Source organism: Ochotona princeps, chromosome 15, assembly GCF_030435755.1.
Source record: "Ochotona princeps isolate mOchPri1 chromosome 15, mOchPri1.hap1, whole genome shotgun sequence".
Lineage (NCBI taxonomy): Eukaryota > Metazoa > Chordata > Mammalia > Lagomorpha > Ochotonidae > Ochotona > Ochotona princeps.
The window spans coordinates 49,030,771-49,053,639 of NC_080846.1; the positions used below are offsets into that span (position 1 = coordinate 49,030,771).

Sequence of the window (22,869 nt, forward strand, 5' to 3'; positions counted from 1 at the left end):
TTCTGGTATTTTGTTTAATGTCTTTCAACATTAAGTGCTGTGGGCCACAATTTTGGTTCTTTGCTTAGGTTTATCAGCATTAAATAGCTGGTAGCCTGCTACTATATTTGATATCTATCCTTGTTTTTTTTTTAATGACATAACTGGAACAGGACCATTGAAAAGATGTTTGCCTTTGAATTCTGTCAAGACAGTCTTCTTCGAAATTAAATTCCAAAAAAAATTTCCCAAACACTCTATTATTCAGTTATTTGAGAAACTTCCCTCAGTATATAGGCTTCTTGCCATAGTTATTTTTTTTAAGATTTATTTTTCTTGGAAAGTCAGATATACAGAGAGGAGGAGAGACAGAGAGGAAGATCTTCCCTCTGATGGTTCACTCCCCAAGTGACAGCAACAGCTAGAGCTTAGCCAATTCGAAGCCAATAGCTCTTCAGAGTCTCCCTCGCGGGTGCAGAGTCCCAAGGATTTGGGCCATCCTCAACTGTTGTCCCAGGCCACAAGCAGGGAGCTGGATGGAAAGCAAGGCCACCGGGATTAGAACCGGCAACCATATGGGATCCCAGGCGTGCAACGCGAGGACTTTAACCACTAGGCTATCGCGTGGGGCCCGCCAGTTATTTTTATAACCAATTGATGCATTAGTAAAAGTACTCCTCTTACCTGTGACTTAAAAATGCAACAATACTAGTTGCTTTTCTGTAAATAACCTATGCCTAAAGACAGTTGAGTTGTAAACTGAAATATGCACACACTGTGTTTGAAAATAAAAACATTCGACAAGACAGTACACAAACGGGTCATCACTCTAACACCTATTGGCAAAATGTCCCATAAATATTCATTGCTCTGAAATGAACCGTCATTCCAATACAATGTCACTGTCGACAAATATGTATTACATGGCTTTTTTTTTAAATCTCAGCAAATATTTTCCAACTAAATGCATTTCACCGTAATATGCACTTCTCATTTTCTCTTTAGCCAGTATTGTAATGAATTGCACTGTCCAACCAGTAAGACCTTTGAGAACTTACAAAGAATACAATGTTATCACTCAGAAGTTTGCATTAACCACAAAAGCGGCCCATGAAAGTTTTCAAAATTCAAGGGAAAAAATTCATCTGAGCTTTTTAAAGTTTTTGCAGAAAGAATAGGTGGATTTCCTAAGAGACACAATGAACGATGACTCCAGAAATATCCAGGACAAACTGAATAGCCGTGATTTTACAAACTAACAGAGCTTTCCTTCAATTTTATCTAACGAATATTTGTCAGGCTTCCTCTGTCCCAGCTGAGTTCATTTGCCTATCAATTCAAGTTTTAAGTTTCTCAATTATGCAGATCAACTCTGCTACTCCCAAGGTACCAGCTATGGAATAAACACCTTGACTTTTTTTTAACCGTCGTCTTTGAAACAAACTTGGAGTGATATATTTGTTTCACCTGCAGCATTTTCACATTGGAAGGCCTCTACGATGGGTTCACTGCCCCAATCCTGACCTGACAGGCTTCATCCTGAGCTAAAATGACCAAGTTTCAGTCGGATCCATCCTAATACTGCAACTAGTGCTGGGGCTGCCTAATCGGCCCCATCAAGTTTCTCACACACACACACTTATGACATCTCATCAGAAGGTTCACCCTCTTCATCTGAGAAAGGGGGACCCTAACCCACAGCACAGCAAAAGCTTTCTGCAAGAGACCAGAGCAGCAAATCCAAGGCTGTGACTGTTGCAGAGTAACTGTATGCACGCAATAGCTTCCTTGCCAGTTTTATTTAAATAGACAAAAAAAAAAAAAAAAATGAGGAGGGGACGGGATTGGAAGCTGCAAATAACATTGCAATAAACACTGACAGAAAGCAGGTGGAACGCCAATTTTCATCACTCGCACCTGCACAAGTTCTGCAGCACAGCTCGGAGAAAAGTAGCTGACTGACGCATTGATGGAAGGCTATTTTCAAATTCCTCAAAGAACCTAAAGCACCAGCCTGCCCAGGAGGTTCATGCCTCCTCTCCACACACACAGTCTGTTTTCCTACCTAATTTAAGAATGAATCGCTGGCAGCCAGCAGGTGCAAGAACCGTGAGGAGGAAGGAGGACGGATCCATCACAAAGCATAACGAGGTGTGCCATCCCCGGACCTGGAGCCCGTCCTTACCTTAGCAGATTAGACAGGGGCAGGGGTCCGGATCCACCGCCCAGGATCCCTCCTTTCCTGCCAGAGAGGAGTTTCTCCACCAGAGCCACATTTCCAGTGCGAGCAGCTTCCAGCAGCTCCTGGTCCTTCCCCATAGTCTCTCAGCGACTCCCTCCACAGAGTCCTTCCCCTCCTCGGGTCCTCTTCCCCGCCCACCCCCCACTCCCCCAAATCCTCGGCCCTCCCCGCCCCACCCCGAAATCCTGCGAGGGCTTCCGCACGGAGAGATGCCTGCAGCCCCACGCCGGGAACACCACTCTCTCAGTCCTCTTCGGGGCGCAGCTTCTACAATGGGGAGCAGACCATGTCTTGCAAGAGGGGGCCAGCCGAGCCGGGAGCCGCGACGCGCCCCCCACAGCCAGCCACTCCCCTGAATTCTCGAGGCCTTGTCCCCGCGGGTGGAGCGTGAGGGGCTCGTTGGGGGGGACCCGGCGGGGAGGCGGTGCTTTGGAGGAGCGGGAGGGGGACGGTGAGGACTCTCGGGCGGGCGCGACAGCGGCCCGCGCTCCCTCACGCCGGGGCCCGGGGCTCTCCTCAGCGTCCGCGCGGGCCGGCTCGGCGGTTCCGCGGCGACGGTGTCCGCGGCCCGCAGCCGGGAGGAGCGCGGCGGCGGCCGTGGCCCGCGCCGAGGCCGGGCGGTGCGGGCGGTGCGGGCGGTGCGAGCGGTGCGGGCGGTGCGGGCGGGCGCGCCGCGGCGGGCGCGTGCCGAGGGCGGCGGCGGCAGCGGCTGAGGCAGGCCCGGGCGCGGGGGGCGTGTGCGCGCGCGGGCAGGTGCGGCCCGCCGTCCGGCCTGAGGTGGGCGGGCGGGGGGCGGGGCGCAAGCACGAGATTCTCTCCGTGTTCGTGGGCGGGGACCCTCCCTCTTCCAGTCTCCTTGGAGGAGGTTTAACTCTGTGAGGACTGGAGTTCCCCGGGCTGCCGCGGCCCCCGCGCGTAGGGTCGGTCACGGCGCTGAGGGAAAATCCTCCATGGCGAGGGGTTGGCGAAGCTGGGTAGGAGCCCTGGGTAGCTGCTTTCGGGCCGGGTCCAGACAACTTGACTGGCCCTTCAGAAGAGACTGCCCTTGGCTGAGAAGCGGATCTTTGTTTCATCCTACTTTCCACGGCACTGCTCGCTGAGCGGTTTGTGGCTGTTCCACTTTGGCTATGGTCTTTCATCAGCCCCTATTTTCATCGAGCTTTGGAGATCTGCTGACTTGTGAAAGTATCAGGGAGAAAGCCCTCATTGAAAATTCCTCCACATCCACAACTGGGGGAGAAATATATAAGTGGGCATGGATTAGAGATCCACTTTAATTTGCATACATCATCAGCAATTCATTGTGCGTGGTTGGCTTGATTCCGTGAGATGCTTTCCTTGCCCGTGATGGAGAATACACAATTATTGTCTTTTGAAACTTCCTGTGGCACCTTGTGCTTTGCAGTATCCTTGAAATAGACCTCATAAATGTCAACTTGTTGATAGTCACTTGGTAGGAAAAGGACATACTGGGCACCTGGCTGCCAGCAACCTTAGTGAACTGGATATTATTACACCATCTCCATTTTAGACATGAGGAAATAACAATTCAGAGCGGCACAGAGTAGGTGTCTGAGTAAATCCTGACCCCAGAAATGACTCATTGGAGACATCATACCCTTCCCCAGGCAAGTGAAATGGACAAGATTATACTAAGCATTTGCTGAGTCGTTTCTGTATCAAGCACAATGCCAACTGTTTTCCTTAATTTATCTCAGCCTCCCACAATAATACCATGCAATGGGTTTGCTCTTTATCCCTATTTATCCAGATGAGGAAACTGATGAGCAGCTGGAAAGGAACTGAGCCGAGGCGCAAATCAGACACCGCCTGCTTACTCAAGGCAAAATTTCCAAGCACAATACTGGGGTGGATGCATATGATATTCAGACAGCAGGAAAAAAGTGCATTTTGAACATTTTTATACATTTTAATATTCGCAGATTTTATTTGTATATTTCAAAATGAATGCTGGCTACCCAAGAGGTTTCCAGAAGGAAGCGGGTGTGTGTGTGTGTATGTGTGTGTGTGTTTCTCTGGCTTGTTTTAGAGAAAGGAAAAAAGTTGTGCTCCCATCTGCTGATCTGTTGGTTCACTCCGCAGATTCCTGCATTGACTGAGGCTGGGCTAGAGCAAAACCGGAAGCCAGGAATGCAATTCAGGTCTCCCATACGGGTGGCATCATGTTAACCATTAATGCTACTTCCTACTGATTGCATTGGTGCAAAGACTCAGGAGCTGAAGCCAGGTATTGAACCCAGGTATTCTGATGAGGGATTATGGATGTTTTAAACACTAGGTTAAATTCACAGTCTTAACCTTGAACTTGATTTTGCTTGTAGAACCTTTTTTTAAGACCTTTTTTATTTATTTGAAAGGTGAGGGTCGAGGGAGAAAAAGAGAAAGAAGCTCCCCAAAGCCAGGAGCTTCTTCCAGGTCTCCCACGTGGCTCGAGAGACCAATGCACTAGGGTCATCTCCCACTGCTTTCCCAGGGGAATTGGGTAGGGGGGTGCAGGTGGGAAACTGGATCGGCAGTGGAGCAGCTGGGAATTGAATCAGTGCCCAAATGGAATGCTGGCACAGTGCTACAAGAAGCAACCTAACTCCTTATGCCATAGTGCTGGCCCTATAGAATCTATTTCAATCATAAAGAGATATGTGGCAATAATAATATTATCCCTTACATTATGGAACTGCTAGATAAAGTATGAAAAAACAAAAGATCCCAGGGGTGTTAAATCATTTTGAAGATGGCATAGTGGGATCTTCCTTCCTCTTGCATAATGAATATACTGTAAATATTCAGTTGTACAGAAAAAAATTTAAAGATCACAGTTTTCACAAACAGCATTTACTCATGGATGAGCTGGTGAGTAGATACCCCTGAATTATCATTGTCAGAATCCTATAATCCCAATGGGAAAAATCATTTAGTAATACTTATATCAGTTCCATAACTCCAGCTACTTACTGACATGTCACTTTTTTCAACTCCAAACTCTGCTTTTAGTTACTTTACAGCTTCTTGTTAAAAAAAAAAAAAAAAAAGATAAAGACTTTGGCTCTGTGGAAACTATCATGAATATTTAAAAATGAAAGCATTCTTCTAGAAACCCAAAGGAGCCAAATAAATACCTAGGTTTGGTTATTGTGTTGCTTTTTTGTTTGTGTGTTTGTTTATAAGATTAATTGATTAAAAAGACTGAGAGGAGACCTACCCATTGTTTTACTCCTCAAATGACCACATCTGGGGCAAGTCAAAGCAAGTATATAGGAACTCTATCCTGGTCTCCCAAAATGGGTGTCAGGGGACCCAAGTACTTAGACCATCTGCTGTTGCTTTCCTAGATGCATTTGCAAGGAGCAGATCAGAATGTGGCAGCCTGTACTCCAACCAGCACTCTGACATGAGTTGCCTGTGTCTCCTGTAAAGAACTGATGTCTGATCGCCACTAAAATTTCCAACCCCAATATTCTCTTCCTGAAAAAATATGTAATATTAGGCAGAATTTTGGTACACGGTGAAGATACCACTTGAGATGTCCATATCTCCTACTATTTAGAGTGTCTGGGTTGAGTCCTAGCTTGCCTGCCAGTTCCAACTTCCTGCTAATGCAGCAAATGATGGTAGGCAACAGATGAGGTGACGGATGGCAGGTGATGCTGAGTCAAGTAGTTTGACCCTTACCACCAACATGGGAAAACTGGATTGAGTACCCAAATCCTGGCTTCACCCTGACTCAACCCCAGATACTGAGGGCATTTGAGGAATGAACTGTGGATGGTAGATCTGTCTGTCTTGTCACCTCTCAAAATGATTAAAATGCTTAAAAGTGTGTCATACTCATGTATCACATATAGACTCTGTCTCACTTGACTTAATCCTGAAGACATTATGAGACAGATAATATTCCTACAAAATTTCTGAGCTCTTTATATTAAAATCTGATGTACACAAATCTAATTGGATATATATTTTTTGCAAACAACTACAAGTCACTTCTCTTGGAGTTAATTAATGAAAGAACTAATGGTTAAGACTTGCCATAGGAGATCAAAGACACAGTGTATGGAAGTGTATTGAAGAAATAAATCTTCTTAGAAATAGGAGAGAAACTGAATGAACATAAATCCAGATCAATCTTTAAATTATATAGCAATATCTGTTTGCAGTCCACAAAAGGAAAAGAAGAGATCTTGTGGTGTGACATTATCAGCCAGAGGAAGACAACATAGCCCTGTAATTTGAGTGCAGTTGTTGGAATCCTCAAGTTATTGTGCATCATGGGGCTAAAATAGGCAGTGTAAGTCAACAGGTCCAGATTATAGAATATGAAGATACCATACTCTGGTTAGTAGACCAGGTTTCTGCTTTCTGTCATCCACTTAAGTTTCCCCTGTGCCTGGCACAAAGTCTGACCCTCATCATCTTTTAAAGGAAACTCAAAGCACAATGTTGGCAACTTTTCTAAAACCTTGTGATCTTAAGTGTGGGAGGCTATGGGACACCAATCTTCAACTTCTAGCCAACTTAGAACTCATATGGAGAATCAAGTGAGTATCATATTAGCATTATCACATTTATTACTGAGTCAGCTAAGTGTCTAATAATTCACAAAATTAAGTGACATCCGTCCTAAAAAGTAGGTTATGGATAAGACTAGGTCCTACCCCATTATAGATGTGTGCCTTGGAACTTGCTGTGGGGAAAATGAGATCTGCAAATCCTACTTCATATAGATAATCTGTCTCAGAAAGGAGGTAAGCGCAATGGAGAGAATGATAATAGGTTTCCAGGACTATCTTTGGCAAGCGTGCAGAAGTGGGTCCTGAACCATATATGCTTGACATCTTAAGAGTGGAACACGTAAGAAAAGTCCACTGCCTTCCTTAGTGATCCATAGACAGGCCAGGTAAGTGAGGAAGAAAGCTACGGTACAGTCTCTATCTTGTTTGGATAAGCAAGGTAACCCTTCTCACTGGTAAATGACTGTAGTAGATACGAGTAGCCAAAGAAAGCTGAACTCTTCACTGGAAAAAAGCTCAGACATTTCCTCGCCTCTAGGGACAAGCCGTGAGGAGAAATGGCTCCCTCGGGGTCATCACACTGTGCAGCCTTTCACAGCCATCCTGCTGATACTATTATTGACTTCCTCCTCTTTCCAAGTTATCCTGCTTTTGAGAGCTTCAAAAGTCTGTGACCATTCCCGTGTTCCACGGAAGCATGCCTTCTCGCCTCCACTTCTATTTTTCTCACTGAGAGGAGTTCCCTAAAATTTGGATAAGTAAATTTTCTACATTTCCTTTTATTTTTTATTTTTTTACTTGGGGAAAACACCTCGAATCCTGCCAAGCATATTACACAATCTCTCAGAGGAACTGCTAAGAACAAGCAAGATCTACTTTTGGCATCTTGGCTCATGTGCCTCGATGGCTGATCCCAGTCCATCTTCTTTGGTCACATCCTCTACTTCTGCCTTTCTCCTTCAGCAAGGTTCAGCAAATTTTGTCAAATAGTAAATATCTCCAGCTAGCTTTGTGGGCCACACAATAAATCATACTACCCAATTCTGCATTATAACACAGAAGTATCAACAGGCAAGATTTAAACAAATGTCACTATATTCTAACAAAATGCTTTTTATGAATACTGAAATTTGTGTTACAAAATACACTTTTGACTTTTTTCAGTTATTTAAAAATGTAGTCTATTCATGAATCACTGGTCTTCCAGGGTACCAGTGAGATGAATTTATGAGCTACAAGGCTATAGTTTTAGGGGTGACTTATTCTAAAATTCTTTTAGGGACACTGCATCTTTTCTTGGCTTCATTGTTTAGACATGGGAGGCAGGGGGCAAGCAGAATCAAACTGTCCTTCCAAGTCATCTCTCTCACCCCAGCCTGAGCAGAGAGGAACCCTACCCATAAGCATAGCTTTACTAATTCCCTTACACAGCAATGTCATAGTCTGATTCTAGCTTGTCCCCCAAAACATGACAAGTAGTAGCTCCATTAAAATACTTAGGCCAGGGATGGGGTTCCCTTATAAAGGGATTAATGTGGTTTCCCCAGAGTTGCTTGATTTAATGGGATAGATGTTCAGCCTAGATGCCCAGGTCATCAAGTTTAAGCTCTTGGACCTCAAAAACCTCTTTTCTTTATACCATAAACCAACCTCAAGTATTTTATTACAACAACACACAACGGACTTAGTCATTCAAGAAAGCCTGTTTCTCAGAGTCCCTAACATGGTCACAATACTGGACTTTAAATATATAACATACATACATATATATTTCTGGAATTCCTTTTATATTCCTTGGCTTTTCCTTCCTTGCTATGGTTATAGAAAATACCATAGATATGGGACACTCTAACTGAAAGCTCAACATGTGAGGAGAGAGGTGATGCTGGTATCTTTGACCTCCCTCAAGGACCCTACAGGGAGACCCAAACATCTTAGAAGGGAGCACCAGCTGTTGGTGCTAATGTCTCTGAGGGAAAACAACACGAATGATTCTACTCACTAGAGAAAAGGTGAACTGGATCCAACTGTGGCTTCTGAAACCGGTATTGTAATAATTGGCAATAGCTGCTCCTTAGAAATTAGGTTAAATTGGTTTTAACTCTTAGCACCACTACCTCTTAATTTCACAGCCAGTGTTCTATCCTCAGCTTCTAATAATTGCTGATTTCCTAACCCCTTGCCTCATTCAGACTTATGATTTCTCTCAAATTCTAAAATTCAGGAGCAGTATGGTGGCTAAACATGCTAATCCTCCACCTCGTAGTACCAGTATCCCATAAGGATTTGTGTCCCAGCTGCTCCACTTCCAACCCGTTTCTCTCCCTACGCATTGGCCTGGGAAAGCAGCAGAGGATGACCCAAAGCCTTGAGACCCTGTACCCACATGGGAGATCTAGAAGAAGTTCCTAGCTTCGGATTGGCTCAGTTCAGCTCCAGTCATCGCAACTATTTTGGGAGGGAACCAGAACATGGAAGCTGTCTCTCTCTGCTTCTCTCTGTAAATCTGCCTATTGAATAAAAATAAAAAATAAAATCTTTTTAAAAATCCTATAATTCGGGCCCAGCGGTGTGGCCTAGCGGCTAAAGTCCTCGCCTTGAAAGCCCCGGGATCCCATGTGGGCGCCGGTTCTAATCCCGGCAGCTCCACTTCCCATCCAGCTCCCCACTTGTGGCCTGGGAAAGCAGTTGAGGACTGCCCAATGCATTGGGACACTGCACCCGCGTGGGAGACCCGAAAGAGGTTCCAGGTTCCCGGCTTCGGATCGGCGCGTACCGGCCCATTGCGGCTCACTTGGGGAGTGAATCATCGGATGGAAGATCTTCCTCTCTGTCTCTCCTCCTCTGTGTATATCTGGCTGTAATAAAATGAATAAATCTTTTAAAAAAAAATCCTATAATTCCCCAACCTTTTGGATTCTGCACCCTGCTTTGTTCTAGGAGAGAACTCTCACTACGAAAGTCTATGAAAAATCCAATCATTTTCTAAATGACTTGAATAACATACTAACTCTCCCCAAATCTCACCATCTATCTAGCAAGTCTTTCATCCACCTGTTCAATTAGAGCTGTCTTCATCACATTGAGCTGCTCTCTGAATCTCCAACCTAGGAGTTGCCTCTCCTCGCCAGACAGCCCTCAAGATTTGTAGTCCACTTGGAGCCCAACACCATCAAACTGTTTTCCCATAGGGATCATCTTACCTGGATTATAATAAATAATTTTTTCATTATTTCATTATAATTTCAACAAAAATTTAGAGGCATATCCTTTAAACTTCAGAAAAAAAGATTTGTTAAAAGTGTGTGAATGAAAATGCATGATAAAAGGAAATTCGTTGTATAGTATCCATGTCAGCATTTTGATCAGAAACGAAAAAAAGCCAGAATCAGGTATTGCCAAACAAATGCCATTTTAACCTCATTATGTTAGAGTGATATCTACTAACTATGATCAGTGCTTTATGATAAGAAACATCAGAAAGCCCTGCAAGACACTTTTTTTCTCCAAATGATGCAAGTGAAAACCCATTTCAGAACTTCATTTTCATTAGTTATCAGTTGCTAGTTAATGAAACACAGAGGATAAATCATTAACATGGACTTTACAATAAACAGCATAATGTGGTTTGCTTGCATTTTACACTTTTCCACATAATGGAATCATGATTCCATCAGATGCTTTTTTTTTTTTTGGAAGCTGGAGTATAATTTATTTCCATTTTCCTGTGTTTATTTGAGGGTGATGCATCTTATAATTGAAGCCAGAAGGGAAATGAAGGCAGGATAAAAACAGTGAATTTGATGTTGACTAGCTTGTAACAGTTGCAGCTCAGTGTGAGTCCTACAGTGCTGCTTCTCTCAGGTGTGTATACGTGTACAGACATGTTGAGAAGTAGATGAATGAGGGTTAGGAAATACATGGTGTGTTTCCATCAGTGGAACTTGTGCTGCAAACATCAACTCAGTTACCTCACAAGCTTATTCTGTTGGTTAATCTAAAGAATAAAGAGATTTTAAAGAAAAGAATCATGAATTTAGTGCCCGGCGCGATAGCATAGTGGTTAAAGTGCTCACCTTGCATGCACCGGGATCTCATATGGGCACCGGTTCTAATCCCAGCAGCTCCACTTCCCATCCAGCTCCCTGCTTGTGGCCTGAGAAAGCAGTTGAGAACGGCCCAAAGCCTTGGGACCCTTTACCCGCATGGGAGACCTAGAGGAAGTTCCTGGCTCCTGGCTTCAGATTAGCACAGCACTGGCCATTGCAATCACTTGGGGAGTGAATCATCAGACGGAATATCTTCCTCTCTGTCTCTCCTGTCTGGATATCTGATTTTGCAATAAAAATAAACAAATCTTTTAAAAAAAAGAATAATGAATTTAGTCGAAGTAATTAACTTAATAAATGTTGAGGATTATGTTATTAAATAATACATATTGATTTCCTAAAAGATAAATATGATTTGGTATATTAAAAATATATTTAATTCTAGGGCCCGGCGGCGTGGCCTAACGGCTGAAGTCCTCGCCTTGAAAGCCCCAGGATCCCATATGGGCGCCGGTTCTAATCCCGGCAGCTCCACTTCCCATCCAGCTCCCTGATTGTGGCCTGGGAAGGCAGTTGAGGAAGACCCAATGCATTGGGACCCTGCACCTGCGTGGGAGTCACGGAGGAGGTTCCAGGTTCCCGGCTTCAGATCGGCGCGCACCGGCCCGTTGCGGCTCACTTGGGGAGTGAATCATCGGACGGAAGATCTTCCTTTCTGTCTCTCCTCCTCTCTGTATATCTGGTTGTAATGGAATGAATAAATCTTTAAAAAAAAAAAAAAAGTAACAAATATCCCCTCCCCCAATCCTTGCCCCCAGCAGATACAAGAAAAAAAGAAAAAAATATATAATTAATTCTAAAAATTGAACTGTAATCTTATTGCCAATGAAATTCAAATATATAATTCTAACAATAAGGGGAAAAACCTGGAAATTTTTTTTCCTGCAAAAGCAACTTACATAATATGGCTGAGGTGGGGCCCAACACAATGGCTCAGTAGTTAAATCCTCACCTTGCATGCACTGGGATCTCACATGGGCACCAGTTTATGTACCAGCTGCTCCACTTCACATTCAGTTCTCTGTTAATGGCCTGCGAAAGCAGTAGAGGATGCCCTAACGCCTTGTGACCCTGTAGCCCATGGGAGACCTGGAGGAAGCTCCTGGATCCTGGCTTCGGATCGGCTCAGCTCTGTTCATTGCAGCCATTTGGGGAGTGAACCAGTGGACAGCTTTGTCTGTCACTCCTTCTCTTTGTAAATCTACATTTCCAATAAAAATAAATAAATCTTAAAAAAAAACACTAAAACATACAGACCTTTAAAAAGTTGGCTGAGTTGTCATTGGTAATAATCACCTTAAATTGACTCATTGATTTATAAACCATGTACAGAAAAACATATTTCCCTTTTGGAGGGCACAAAAGTTGGGTGTAAAATAAAAGTTGGAAAATGTTGCAAACGTATCAAAGGCAAATTGCTGCTTTGGCTGAATGCGCCAACATAGTACAAATGCATTTCAATACAGAAAAGCTTTACACTACTTTTTGTGAGAAAAATCATTCTTAAACCAAGTGCTTCATAAGATAGAAAAAATGTTAAGAAAAGTAATAGACATTTATCACAGCCAGCCATCTCTGTTTTAGCAAATAATATTTTGGATCTTAGATATATTTAAATATAATAAAGCACAATTACAGATGTATTTTTTTCATATTTATTATTATTTATTTTTATTGGAAAATCAGATATACAGAGAGGAGGACAAATGGAGAGGAAGAAAGATCTTCCATCCACTGATTCACACTCAAAGTGGCCACAACGACCAGAGCTGCACCGATCCGAAGCCAGGAGCCAGGAGCTTCTTCCGGGTCTCCCACGTGGAGGCAGAGTCTCAAGGCTTTGGGCCGTCCTCGACTGCTTTCCCAGGCCACAAGCAGGGAGCTAGATAGAAACCAGCGCCCATATGGAATCCCTTGCGCATGCAAGGCAAGGACTTTAGCTTGTGTGCTAGGCTATTGCGCCAGGCCTACAGGTATATTTTTTACAGGAAATTTTTGTACTATGCTGGATCTAAATTTCCAAAAGTTCCCTTCTCTTTATTGTACTGCATGAAAGCTGGTGGCCAAGGAAATTTGCAACGATATCTGGACATCCGAGATGAAAATAGCACCATGACACTCTGAGGGCGAGGTAGGGTGACCAGGTACCAGAGAATGGGAAGATTTCAGTGAGGCTGGAGACTGGGGCCCTTTGTAGTCCCGAGTCTCCCTTTGCCAACAGCTCCAGCCCTTAACCCAGGAAGATCAACCTTCCCTTTCCTGAGGCTCTTATAACAAGCTTTCCTGACAGAGTTACCCCGTAGAGGCCCACCCCTTTTCCTCAGGACCTAAAACCAATACCCCCTTTTGCTTCAGGACTTACAATGATAGTCCAGTCCCAGCACACCCCAGTGAAAATTGTAACCCAGGAAACGATGTACACACAAAAAAATTCAAGAATTTGTCAGACAACCTACCATTGTCTACACCTACAATGCTGTGATAAATAGCAGAACGCTGGACTTGTGACTACTGTGGAAGGACTCTACGAGCATAATATGGGGAAAAAGAGTTTTGGATAAAATGAGGAGTAATGGTGGGGAGAGTCCTTGTGCTTATCAAATAGTGTCATGAAAAAGAATAACAAAAATTGTCATAAAGGCTAAAAAGGATTTATCAATTAATATTGACATAAACCTGAGCAGCATAAATGAGAATGGACCCTAAGGGGATTAGATCAAATGAGAAATGGTATAATGAAAATTCTGCCAAACTCTTCAATATATGTATAATATGTATGCTAATAAAATCTGGCCTCATTAACATAGGTAAAAATGGTTCTGGTAGTTTGTTTAGTTAATTGACCCAGAGGTGTCTTATGCCAAGTGAAATTGAGCTACAGGCATCTCCTCTGTATATTGTACAGTAATGGCTTGTGAGACAAAATGCTATAAATTAGTTATGCAGGACTTGTACTTAAAAGCCTTAATCATTTATTTTAGAAAGGTCCATAGATCTGTTGGTGTAAACTGGGAATCCCACCAGGAATAAGGAGAAATTTATTCTTGAGGAAAGTCTCAGAATCTTTGAAACACATTGTGGTGGTTACTCTCTGGAAGCTAGGACTAACCATGAGAAATCCTCCTACCAATGAGGTGACTAATTCAAGAGGAATGATTAGATTCCAGGACTGCAGATTCTGAGGGATGGTATAAAAGTCCCAAAGACAAAATGGGTATGGTTACATGTTGGGCGGCACAATTGAAGGCGTAATCAAAATGGTTTAACCATTTTAATGCAATCTTTTTAAAAAAAGATTTATTTATTTGTATTGGAAAGTCAGATATACAGAGAGGAGGAATGACAGAGAGGAAGATCTTCCATCCACTGATTCACTCCCCAGGTGGTCACAATGGCCAGAGCTGAGCTGATCCAATGTCAGGAGCCAGGAGCTTCTTCCAAATCTCCCATGCAGGTACAGGGTCCCAAGGCTTTGGGTCATTCTCCACTGCTTTCCCAGACCACAAGCAGGGAGTTGGATGGGAAACAGGGCTGCCAGGATATGAACCAGCACCCATATGGGATCCCAGTGCATACAAGGCAAGGATTTTAGCCACTAGGCTACCGGGCCAGGCCCTTTAATTTGATCTTCGGCATCGATTGATTAGAATGACCTTAAAATTTAATAGAGTAGGGCATCCTACTAGTCTTTGTGTTTTGAATTAGCAGAAATACTCTTGCTCTAGGAAATGGAAGTCAGGTTGAATAACAACTACTCTTGAAGGTTATGGACCTTCAAACAATTCCCAGACTTGAGTCAGTTTACAAACTCAAAAACCATTCAAATCAGGGGAGGCTGTGACACCTTCACAAAGAACCCTGAAACACAGCTGAGAAGTTTAGATATAAATCTTCATCCTTTAGCCAAAGAGTTATGTGGGGTCAAATTTTACAACATATGTTGGGAAGGAGAAATAACAATTCCATTAAACTAGCTGCCAAGAATGCCACCTGCTTCCTCATACTAATAAAACAAGAAGCAAAGAAAGATATTGTGTTTATCAGAGATGCTGATCTCACTACCTAGGGAAAACTGCATTTGGTACGACACAGTAGGAGCAAGAAGGAGTGTATCTTATTAACAATGAGATTATTTTTATTTCTTATTGAGTCATTTTTAACTAATTATATTTTAGAACAGTTTTTGATTCAGAAAAGAAGACACAGAGTTGCCATGTACCTGGACTTCGCTCCCCTATTATGAACATTTATATTAGTATGTTACATTACAACTGCTGAGCAAATAATGATACATTATTACTGAGCTCCATAATACTTCATTTCCTTACTTTTGACTAGTATGAGATTTTTTTTTTCTGTTCCAGGATTCCTTTTAGTTTTTATTCTTCAATACATTCAAAGAGTGATGATCAGGTATTTTTGAAGAAGCCATCTTATTGCAATTTGTGCTATATCTTTCTAATGATTAGACTAGTGTTTTATAGGGAGAAAGGTCATTTACATCATATCACATTGAGGACTCACAAATGAACAAGATTTATCACTGCTATGATTGATCTTTATGAGCTGGCTGAGGTAGAATTTACCAAGTATGTAGGTCTGTTCAGGCTGCTCTAAAAGATATACTATAGGAGCTGCTGTTGTAGCACAGAGTCAATCCGATATGTTATGCTGACATCTCATACGGGTACCAGCTAAAGTCGCGGCTGCTCTACTTCTAATCCAGCACTCTGCTGATGGCCTGGGAAAGCAGGGGGAAAACAGTGCTAGTCCGTGAGTCCCTGCACCCAGACGGGACACCTGGAAGAGGCTGCTGGTACCCGGCTTTGGTCTTCCTTGCCCTAGTTATGGTGGCCTTTCAGGGAGTAAACCAGCAGATGTAACATTTCTCTCTTATAATAAATCATTTTAAATACCATAACCTAGATGGCTTACACACAACAGAAATTTATCTCTCACACTTTGAGACTGGGAAGGACAAGGTCAAGGCGCCAGTAGATTCAGTGTCTGTTCTCAAGTGGAAAGGACTAGCTGGCTACCTGAGTGCACTAGTCCCATTGGTGAAGGCTCTACTCTCAAGACCTAATCAACTCCCAAAGGCCCCTCTTCCCTATACCATTACCTCAGGGATTAGGACTTAAGAACGTGGAATAAGCATTCAGATCATAGTATCGGGTCTTACTGCCATAATCCTGTTTCTATATTATTTTAAGATTTTTTTCTTTGTTTGGATTTCTGCAGTTTATATATGGTCCATTAGATGTGTAATTCTAGATATTTATTTCTGACAGATGTTCTCTGGATCTGTAGCTTATCTTTGACCACTTTGAGTTCTGGGCCATCATTATTACAAATGGTTTCTCTGTTGCAAGTTCTATTTACAACTCCACTGCTACCCCCACATTATAGTACTAATATCACAAATCACTTCTTTACATAGCAGATATGTATAAATTCATATTATAATCATATTCTATGCTTCTGTCTTTTAAATACTAAAGAAGAATAAACAGTGGAACTGCAACAATAAATTGCAGTCTTGTTTTCTATTTTTGTCTCCGTATTTACCTTTAGCAGAAAAGTTTATTTTTTTTTTTAGATTTTTTTTTTTATTATTATTATTGGAAAGCCAGATATACAGAGAGGAGGAGAGACAGTGAGGAAGATCTTCCATCTGATGTTTCACTCCCCAAGTGAGCTGCAACAGGCCGGTACGTGCCAATCCGATGCCGGGAACCTGGAACCCCTTCCGGGTCTCCCACGCGGGTGCAGGGTCCCAAAGCTTTGGGCCGTCCTCAACTGCTTTCCCAGGCCACAAGCAGGGAGCTGGATGGGAAGTGGAGCTGCCGGGATTAGAACCGACGCCCATATGGGATCCCGGGGCTTTCAAGGCGAGGGCTTTAGCCGCTAGGCCATGCTGCCGGGCCCAGCAGAAAAGTTTATATTTTCGTGTATCTTTAAGTTCCACTTGGCAAACTTTCACTTCAGCATGAGGGATTCCTTTAGCATTTCTTGAAGGGCAGGTCTAATGGTAATCATCTCAGCTTTTGTGTTTCTGTGAATGTCTTAATTTCTCAATTTTGAAGGGCAGTTTCATCAGATATAGAGGCTTCTATTGACAGCTTTTACTTTCAGCATTTAAAATATTATCCCCCTATTTTCTGAATTGCAAGATCTCTGCTGAGCTGTTCACAGTTTATATTATTAATGGTCCCTTGAATGTGTTATGACTTTCTTCATCTGACTTGGGCTTTTTAAATTTTGTTATAGTCTAGATTGATACGAGTCTCTTATTTTATTCTACATAGCATCAATTTAGCTTCCTGGTTTTGTCACAATTCCCCACAAATTTTAGAAAATTCAGAACATTAAATCTTCAAATACTCTTGCTACCTCTCTTTTTTCCTTCTAAGAATCTTATAATAAAGCACACTGTTTCACTTCATGGTATTCCATAAATTTCTGCTCATATTTCTTCATTATACTTTCTTTTTTCTTGTCAGATATAACTTCAAGCAATATGTTTTTATATTCATTGATTTTTCTTTTCCTTGTTCATGTTTTTTGTTTTTTTCTTTTTCAGATTTATTTGACAGTCAGAGTTAGGAAGAAAGGAGTAATGGAGGGAGGCAAGGGAGAGAGAGACAGAGACAGAGATCTTGGTTGAGCCAAGCAGACGCAAGGAGCCTGGAACTTCCTCCAGGTTTCCCTTGTGGATGTCACAGGCCTAAGCAACTGGATCATTGCTGTTTTCTCAGGAGCCTTAGCAAGTAGCTAGATCAGAAGCAGACCAGCCAGGACATGAACCAGCACCCAGGTGGGATTGCTGATGCTGCAGACAGGCTGTGCTGCAACACCAGCACTTTGCGTGTTCTTTCGAACTCCCTGTTTAAATTCACTAACTTTTCCATTTGTTTTGTTTTTATCATCTCTGTTGATATGCTTATTTGTTCAAAAATTATTTTCCTAATTTCCTTTAGTTCTTTGCCAATATTTACCCTTAGCTCTATAAGCACATTTTTAAAAAAATTACATTATCAAAAAAACACCCATTTGAAAGGAAGAAAGACAGAGCGAATGCTTTGGCCTTATTCCAAAATGGCTATTTTGGGCCCGGCGGCATGGCCTAGCAGCTAAAGTCCTCGCCCTGAACGCCCCGGGATCCCATATGGGCGTCGGTTCTTATCCCGGCAGCTCCACTTCCCATCCAGCTCCCTGCTTGTGGCCTGGGAAAGCAGTTGAGGATGGCCCAAAGCTTTGGGTTCCTGCGCCCGTGTGGGAGACCTGGAGGAGGTTCCACCGGCCGTTGCGCTCACTTGGGGAGTGAATCATCGGATGGAAGATCTTCCTCTCTGTCTCTCCTCCTCTATGTATATCTGCCTTTACAATAAAAAAAAAATATAAAAAAACAAAATGTCTATTTTTTTCTTTCCTGTTGGAGATAAGACAAGACTTGATACATGCAACGTGAAAACTTGGTGGGATCCTAAAGTTAAAACCCAAAAAATCTGGGAGCCCTTTAAGACTGCTACCTTCAAGCAATATGCATTCTCACAGGAGTGCAGATTGGACTTCAGCAATTCAGCAAAGTTACCATTAAGTGTCCTGCCATTTTGTAGCTCCCGAGGCCTCTGCTCCAAATGACTATGTATTCACCTGTTTCCTGGGGTCCAGGGAAGACAATTTGGCCTGCATCCTCAGTTTTCCAGAGGGTTCAAGAAAAGTTAACCAATTTCAATTTCTTTAGCTTTTGTCTTGTTATAAATATGGAAGTGATGATTTCCAAGCTCTTTACATGACATCACTTCCATTTAACAAATTGTACTTCTCTAGGTTTTATGTGTGTGATTTAGAATTTCATTGGCATATATACAATCTTCAGATTTCGGTTCAAAGTATTATTATCATAAACAAGAAAAACAAGGTAAAGATAACTTCCTTTGTTAACAGTGTCTGCAATGCAGAGCTGGTTTGCTTTATCTTATTCACTTATCTTTGTTTTTCATTCAGGTAGTGGTGGCATTATACAAAGGTTTCAGAACTCAAAGTCTGATCGTTTCTTAAGATGTGAGATCTCTTGTATAGAATACATAGTGGAATTTCAGCTATCCAGGATCTGTGGAGTGAAGGCTTACTTTAGTACCCCTGTGCTTGCTAGTATTCCACACTTCATTCTATTTTAGGGTTTCATCTATTTTTTAAATTTTGTGCCAGCTCTTCATTGCATTTTCAAAAGACATTTGTGTGTCTATGTAACTATGTGATATATATATATATATATATATATATATATATATATATATCTGTGATATATACATATCACATAACATCTATATTCATATAATGCAAATAATTTATTCTCAGTTGGAAGGATATTGTAGTTTCTAAAAGATCATGAATTCTTTTCATCCCTGTATGCAAACACTTTTTTTTTTTATCCATTTTATTGTATTGTTGTTGACAATCTTTACATAGTTAACTATAGTTGAAGGAAAAACAAGAAAAAGAAAAAAAAAAGGTTCAGGGGGATAGGGAGGTGGGCAATGCTATTATGTCCATATTGTTTCCATCATGTATCTGAGGTAAAGGGGGATATTGAGGGAGAAGCCCTTTTGTATGCACACTTTGTTATCTATCTATCTATCTATCTATCTATCTATCTATCTATCTATCTATGTATTGGAAAGGCAGATCAGATTCACGGAGAGAAGGAGAGACAGAGAGAAAGCTCTTCCCTCCATCGGTTCACTTCCCAAATGGCCACAACAAATAGAGCTGAGCTGATCGGAAGCCGAGGTAGGAGCTTCTTCCAAGTCTCCCATGCAGGTACAGGGTGCCAAGGCTTTAGAGCATCCTCTACTGCGTTCCCAGGCCATAAGCAGGGAACTGAATGGGAACTGGAATAGCTGGGAAATGAACCGGTGCCCATATGGGATCCCAGCTCTTGCAAAGGATGATTAGCCATTGAGTAGTTGTGCTGGACTCCATTTCTCCACATTTTGATTTAACAAATGAGATATCAGAAAAGGTAATACAGAGATTTTAAGAGAACCCACATATTAGGACTTGATGCTGAAAAATTCTTGATACCTATGTTAATCTGTTGGAAAGGTCTTGTAGAAAATATCCAAGGTGCTTCAACCAGCGCCCAATCACCAGAAAAATAAATCCATCCAGACCATCCAAGCCTCACTTTGTCACCAACAGACTACAGCTGCACAGATAGACCCAGCAGGATCAGTAGAACTCCCTACCTAGGGCCTAGCTAAGGCCAACCCCAAAATCAACAACTAATGAATGATGGTTACTTTAAATTTTGAAGACTTTTCTAATGCAGAATAACTAACACAGCCACTTACAGCATTACTGAGTTCCCTTTAACACAGGGACACTCTCCATGACACACAAACAAAATTGCCTGTGGAAAATGAAGTTTGGAAAAAGAGTTGAGGAAACAAATGATGTTTCTGATATTCATTGCAGAATAAAAATATGAATAAGTAAGCAAATGATCAAAGGATATTGAGATTCCAGATAATTTCTGAGCATGGGAACTTGTAGTATCAGTAATTCTTTTTTTTTAGTACCCACCGAGATGATCAGAAAAAGTAGATAATGGGATGAGCAGTGTTGAGTGCAGAACCACTACAGGGCAATGCTGCTAAAAGTCTTGACAAGAGGAACCCACGGCACTTGATCAGTCCATGCCAACAAACACAGCCAGAGCTGGCTTGAAAGCTTTGTTATGTGTCAAATATTTAACATGGATTATTTCATTTAATCCTCACACGGTCTTGAAGTGTACGCATTTTAAAATGGTTTCTAAAAAATTCAGGCTTTATTTCCTGATAGATCATTTGTCCATAAGGACACTGAATTAAACATTCTGCCTCTGGATCACCCAACCCATTTGACCAGCTCTGCCCCATTTACACATAGCTTTCAATTAAATGCGTTCTTTTTTTTTTTTTTATCAGCAGCCATAGGATATCTGTTATCATAAGGGGTGTAAGAATGTTATTAGAAATCTAGTTTTGCAACTTTAGTTGTAAATTCTGTATTAGCTTCCACATTTATGAAAAAAGTAATACTAGGACAATTTTGTTACCTGTAAGGTACTCCTTTTTGGTTTTCTGATAATAATAACCAAGTAATCCTTTTTTACATTCTGGTCTTTATATTTCACATATTTTTGTCTTTTTATTTGAATTTAATGGCATTTTGATGGCTATGTCTCATTTTTAAAAAAAAGATTTTATCTATTTTGAAAATCAGAGTCACAGAGAGGGAGACCGTCCCATTCACTGATTCACTCCCCACATGCTCACAATAGCCAGTGCCAAGCTGGGCCAAAATCATAAGCCAGGAGCTTCCTCTGGGTCTCCCACATGGGTGGCAGAGGGCCAGGCACTTACACCACCACCTGACACCTTCCCAGGCCACCACCAGGAAGCTGGAGCATAAGCGGGGCAGCTGCCTTTAAACCTGGCATCATGGTATGCCAGCATCACAGGTAGTAACTTCACCGCCATGCCAGAACACCAGTACTGTTATGTCTTTGTAATCAGAGGAGTATGTCTAAAGCCAGGGCAACGGCTCAATAGGCTAATCCTCCATCTATAGTCCTGGCATTCTATATGGGCATTAGTTCTAGTCCCAGCTGCTCCACTTTCTATCCAGCTCCCTACTTGTGTCCTAGAAGAGGCAACAGAGGGTGACTCAAGTCCTTGAGCTTCTGAACCCACATGGGAGATGTGGAAGAAGCTCCCGGTTCCTGGCTTTAGCTCCAACAATTGTGGCCATTTGGGAAGTGAATCAGCATATGGAACCACCACTGGGAAGAGACTTGAGGGGGGAGTTTGGGAAACTCCTTCACTGGGGTGCAGCCCCTGCAAATGAGCACAAGAAGGAAGACAAGGAGCAGCCCAGACCATGACAGGCTACAGTACCCACAGGCATACATGGGGTCAGGTCCGGGAACAGACCAGTCTTGACCAGCACATAACAACCACTGGCAGATCTGAGAACCAGGGCAGGCAGCAGGAGGAGCCAGATTGGACCACACACCAGCCAGTTCACATTAGGACCAGGATAGCAATCAGGCTGGACTAGGATAGGCTGCAACACCCACCAACAGGAGCTGGAACAGGGGGCAAAGTAGACTAAGCCACGCTGTGCAGTAAGACTGAGGACACTGAGGTGAAGCGAGTCATTGCCAGTGTAGGCCCAATGGGGGCCGGGTACATGAGTCCCAGGGACGGGGGATCTGACAGGGCTCAGGTAGTTTGGCTCAGGTCTGGGGCCCACCTGTGTTTTGGGGGATGGGTTCCTGAGCCACGGGGACAGGGGAACCAGTGGTGTGTGGGTCGAATGGCCCAGATCCTGGGGACCGTCTTCTAGGTGGGTGTTGGTTTCGTGAACCCCCGGAGGTAGGGGATCTGGCAGGGCTTGGGTCTCCTGGCCCAGGTCCCAGGCCCCAGGTCCCAGATGAGTGCTGGGTTTAGGAGCCCCAGGAGGGCGGGGATTTGGCAGAGTTTGGGGCACCTGGCTCAGGTACTAGGACTTGCCTGCAAGATCATGCCTCACTTAATGAAAAAGGTGGAGCAGTGGACACAGGCCCTGTTGTAAAAGGAGAATATGGCAGCTCATTTGGTGCTGTAGCAGAAGGAGAACAGAATAAACTGGACAACTACCCCAAACAAATGACAGCAAAACATCTGGGTGAATGGAACCAATGGACATCGGGAGGGTGACATCATCCTCAGATCGAGGAAGTCGGCAGTATTTCAGAACTATCCAAACCACTTGGACAGAACCCTCAGAATATGTACCTGTTGAGACTCTGGGTTGATATGAGGCGGTGGTTCCTCATCCTGGGTCCTGGGACGTGTGGAAAGTCGTGGGTGGTTTCCTCCTTTGTTTCTCCCTTTCCCCCAGGAACAACAAGAAGAGATAGCAAATTTGGAAGCAATGAATTCACCCAGTTTTTCCTAAATCTCGATCCTTCCCA

The 22,869-nt window shown here is 42.8% G+C and overlaps 1 protein-coding gene across 4 annotated transcripts in view; it reads right to left on the bottom strand.

Annotated features, from left to right (window-relative positions):
• ANKS1B (ankyrin repeat and sterile alpha motif domain containing 1B) overlaps positions 1 to 2,586 on the bottom strand; it is a 1,050,054-nt gene extending 1,047,468 nt beyond the window's left edge. For 2 of the 4 annotated variants that reach the window (XM_036492291.2, XM_036492289.2), the window contains exon 1: positions 2,165 to 2,586. In XM_036492291.2, coding sequence (XP_036348184.2) covers positions 2,165 to 2,298 — 134 coding nt within the window. In that variant the 5' untranslated portion in view covers positions 2,299 to 2,586. The remainder of the gene's footprint in view (positions 1 to 2,164) is intronic. The other 2 variants (XM_004583128.3, XM_004583127.3) reach the window with 1 other exon arrangement.
• Positions 2,587 to 22,869: the final 20,283 nt, after the last annotated feature.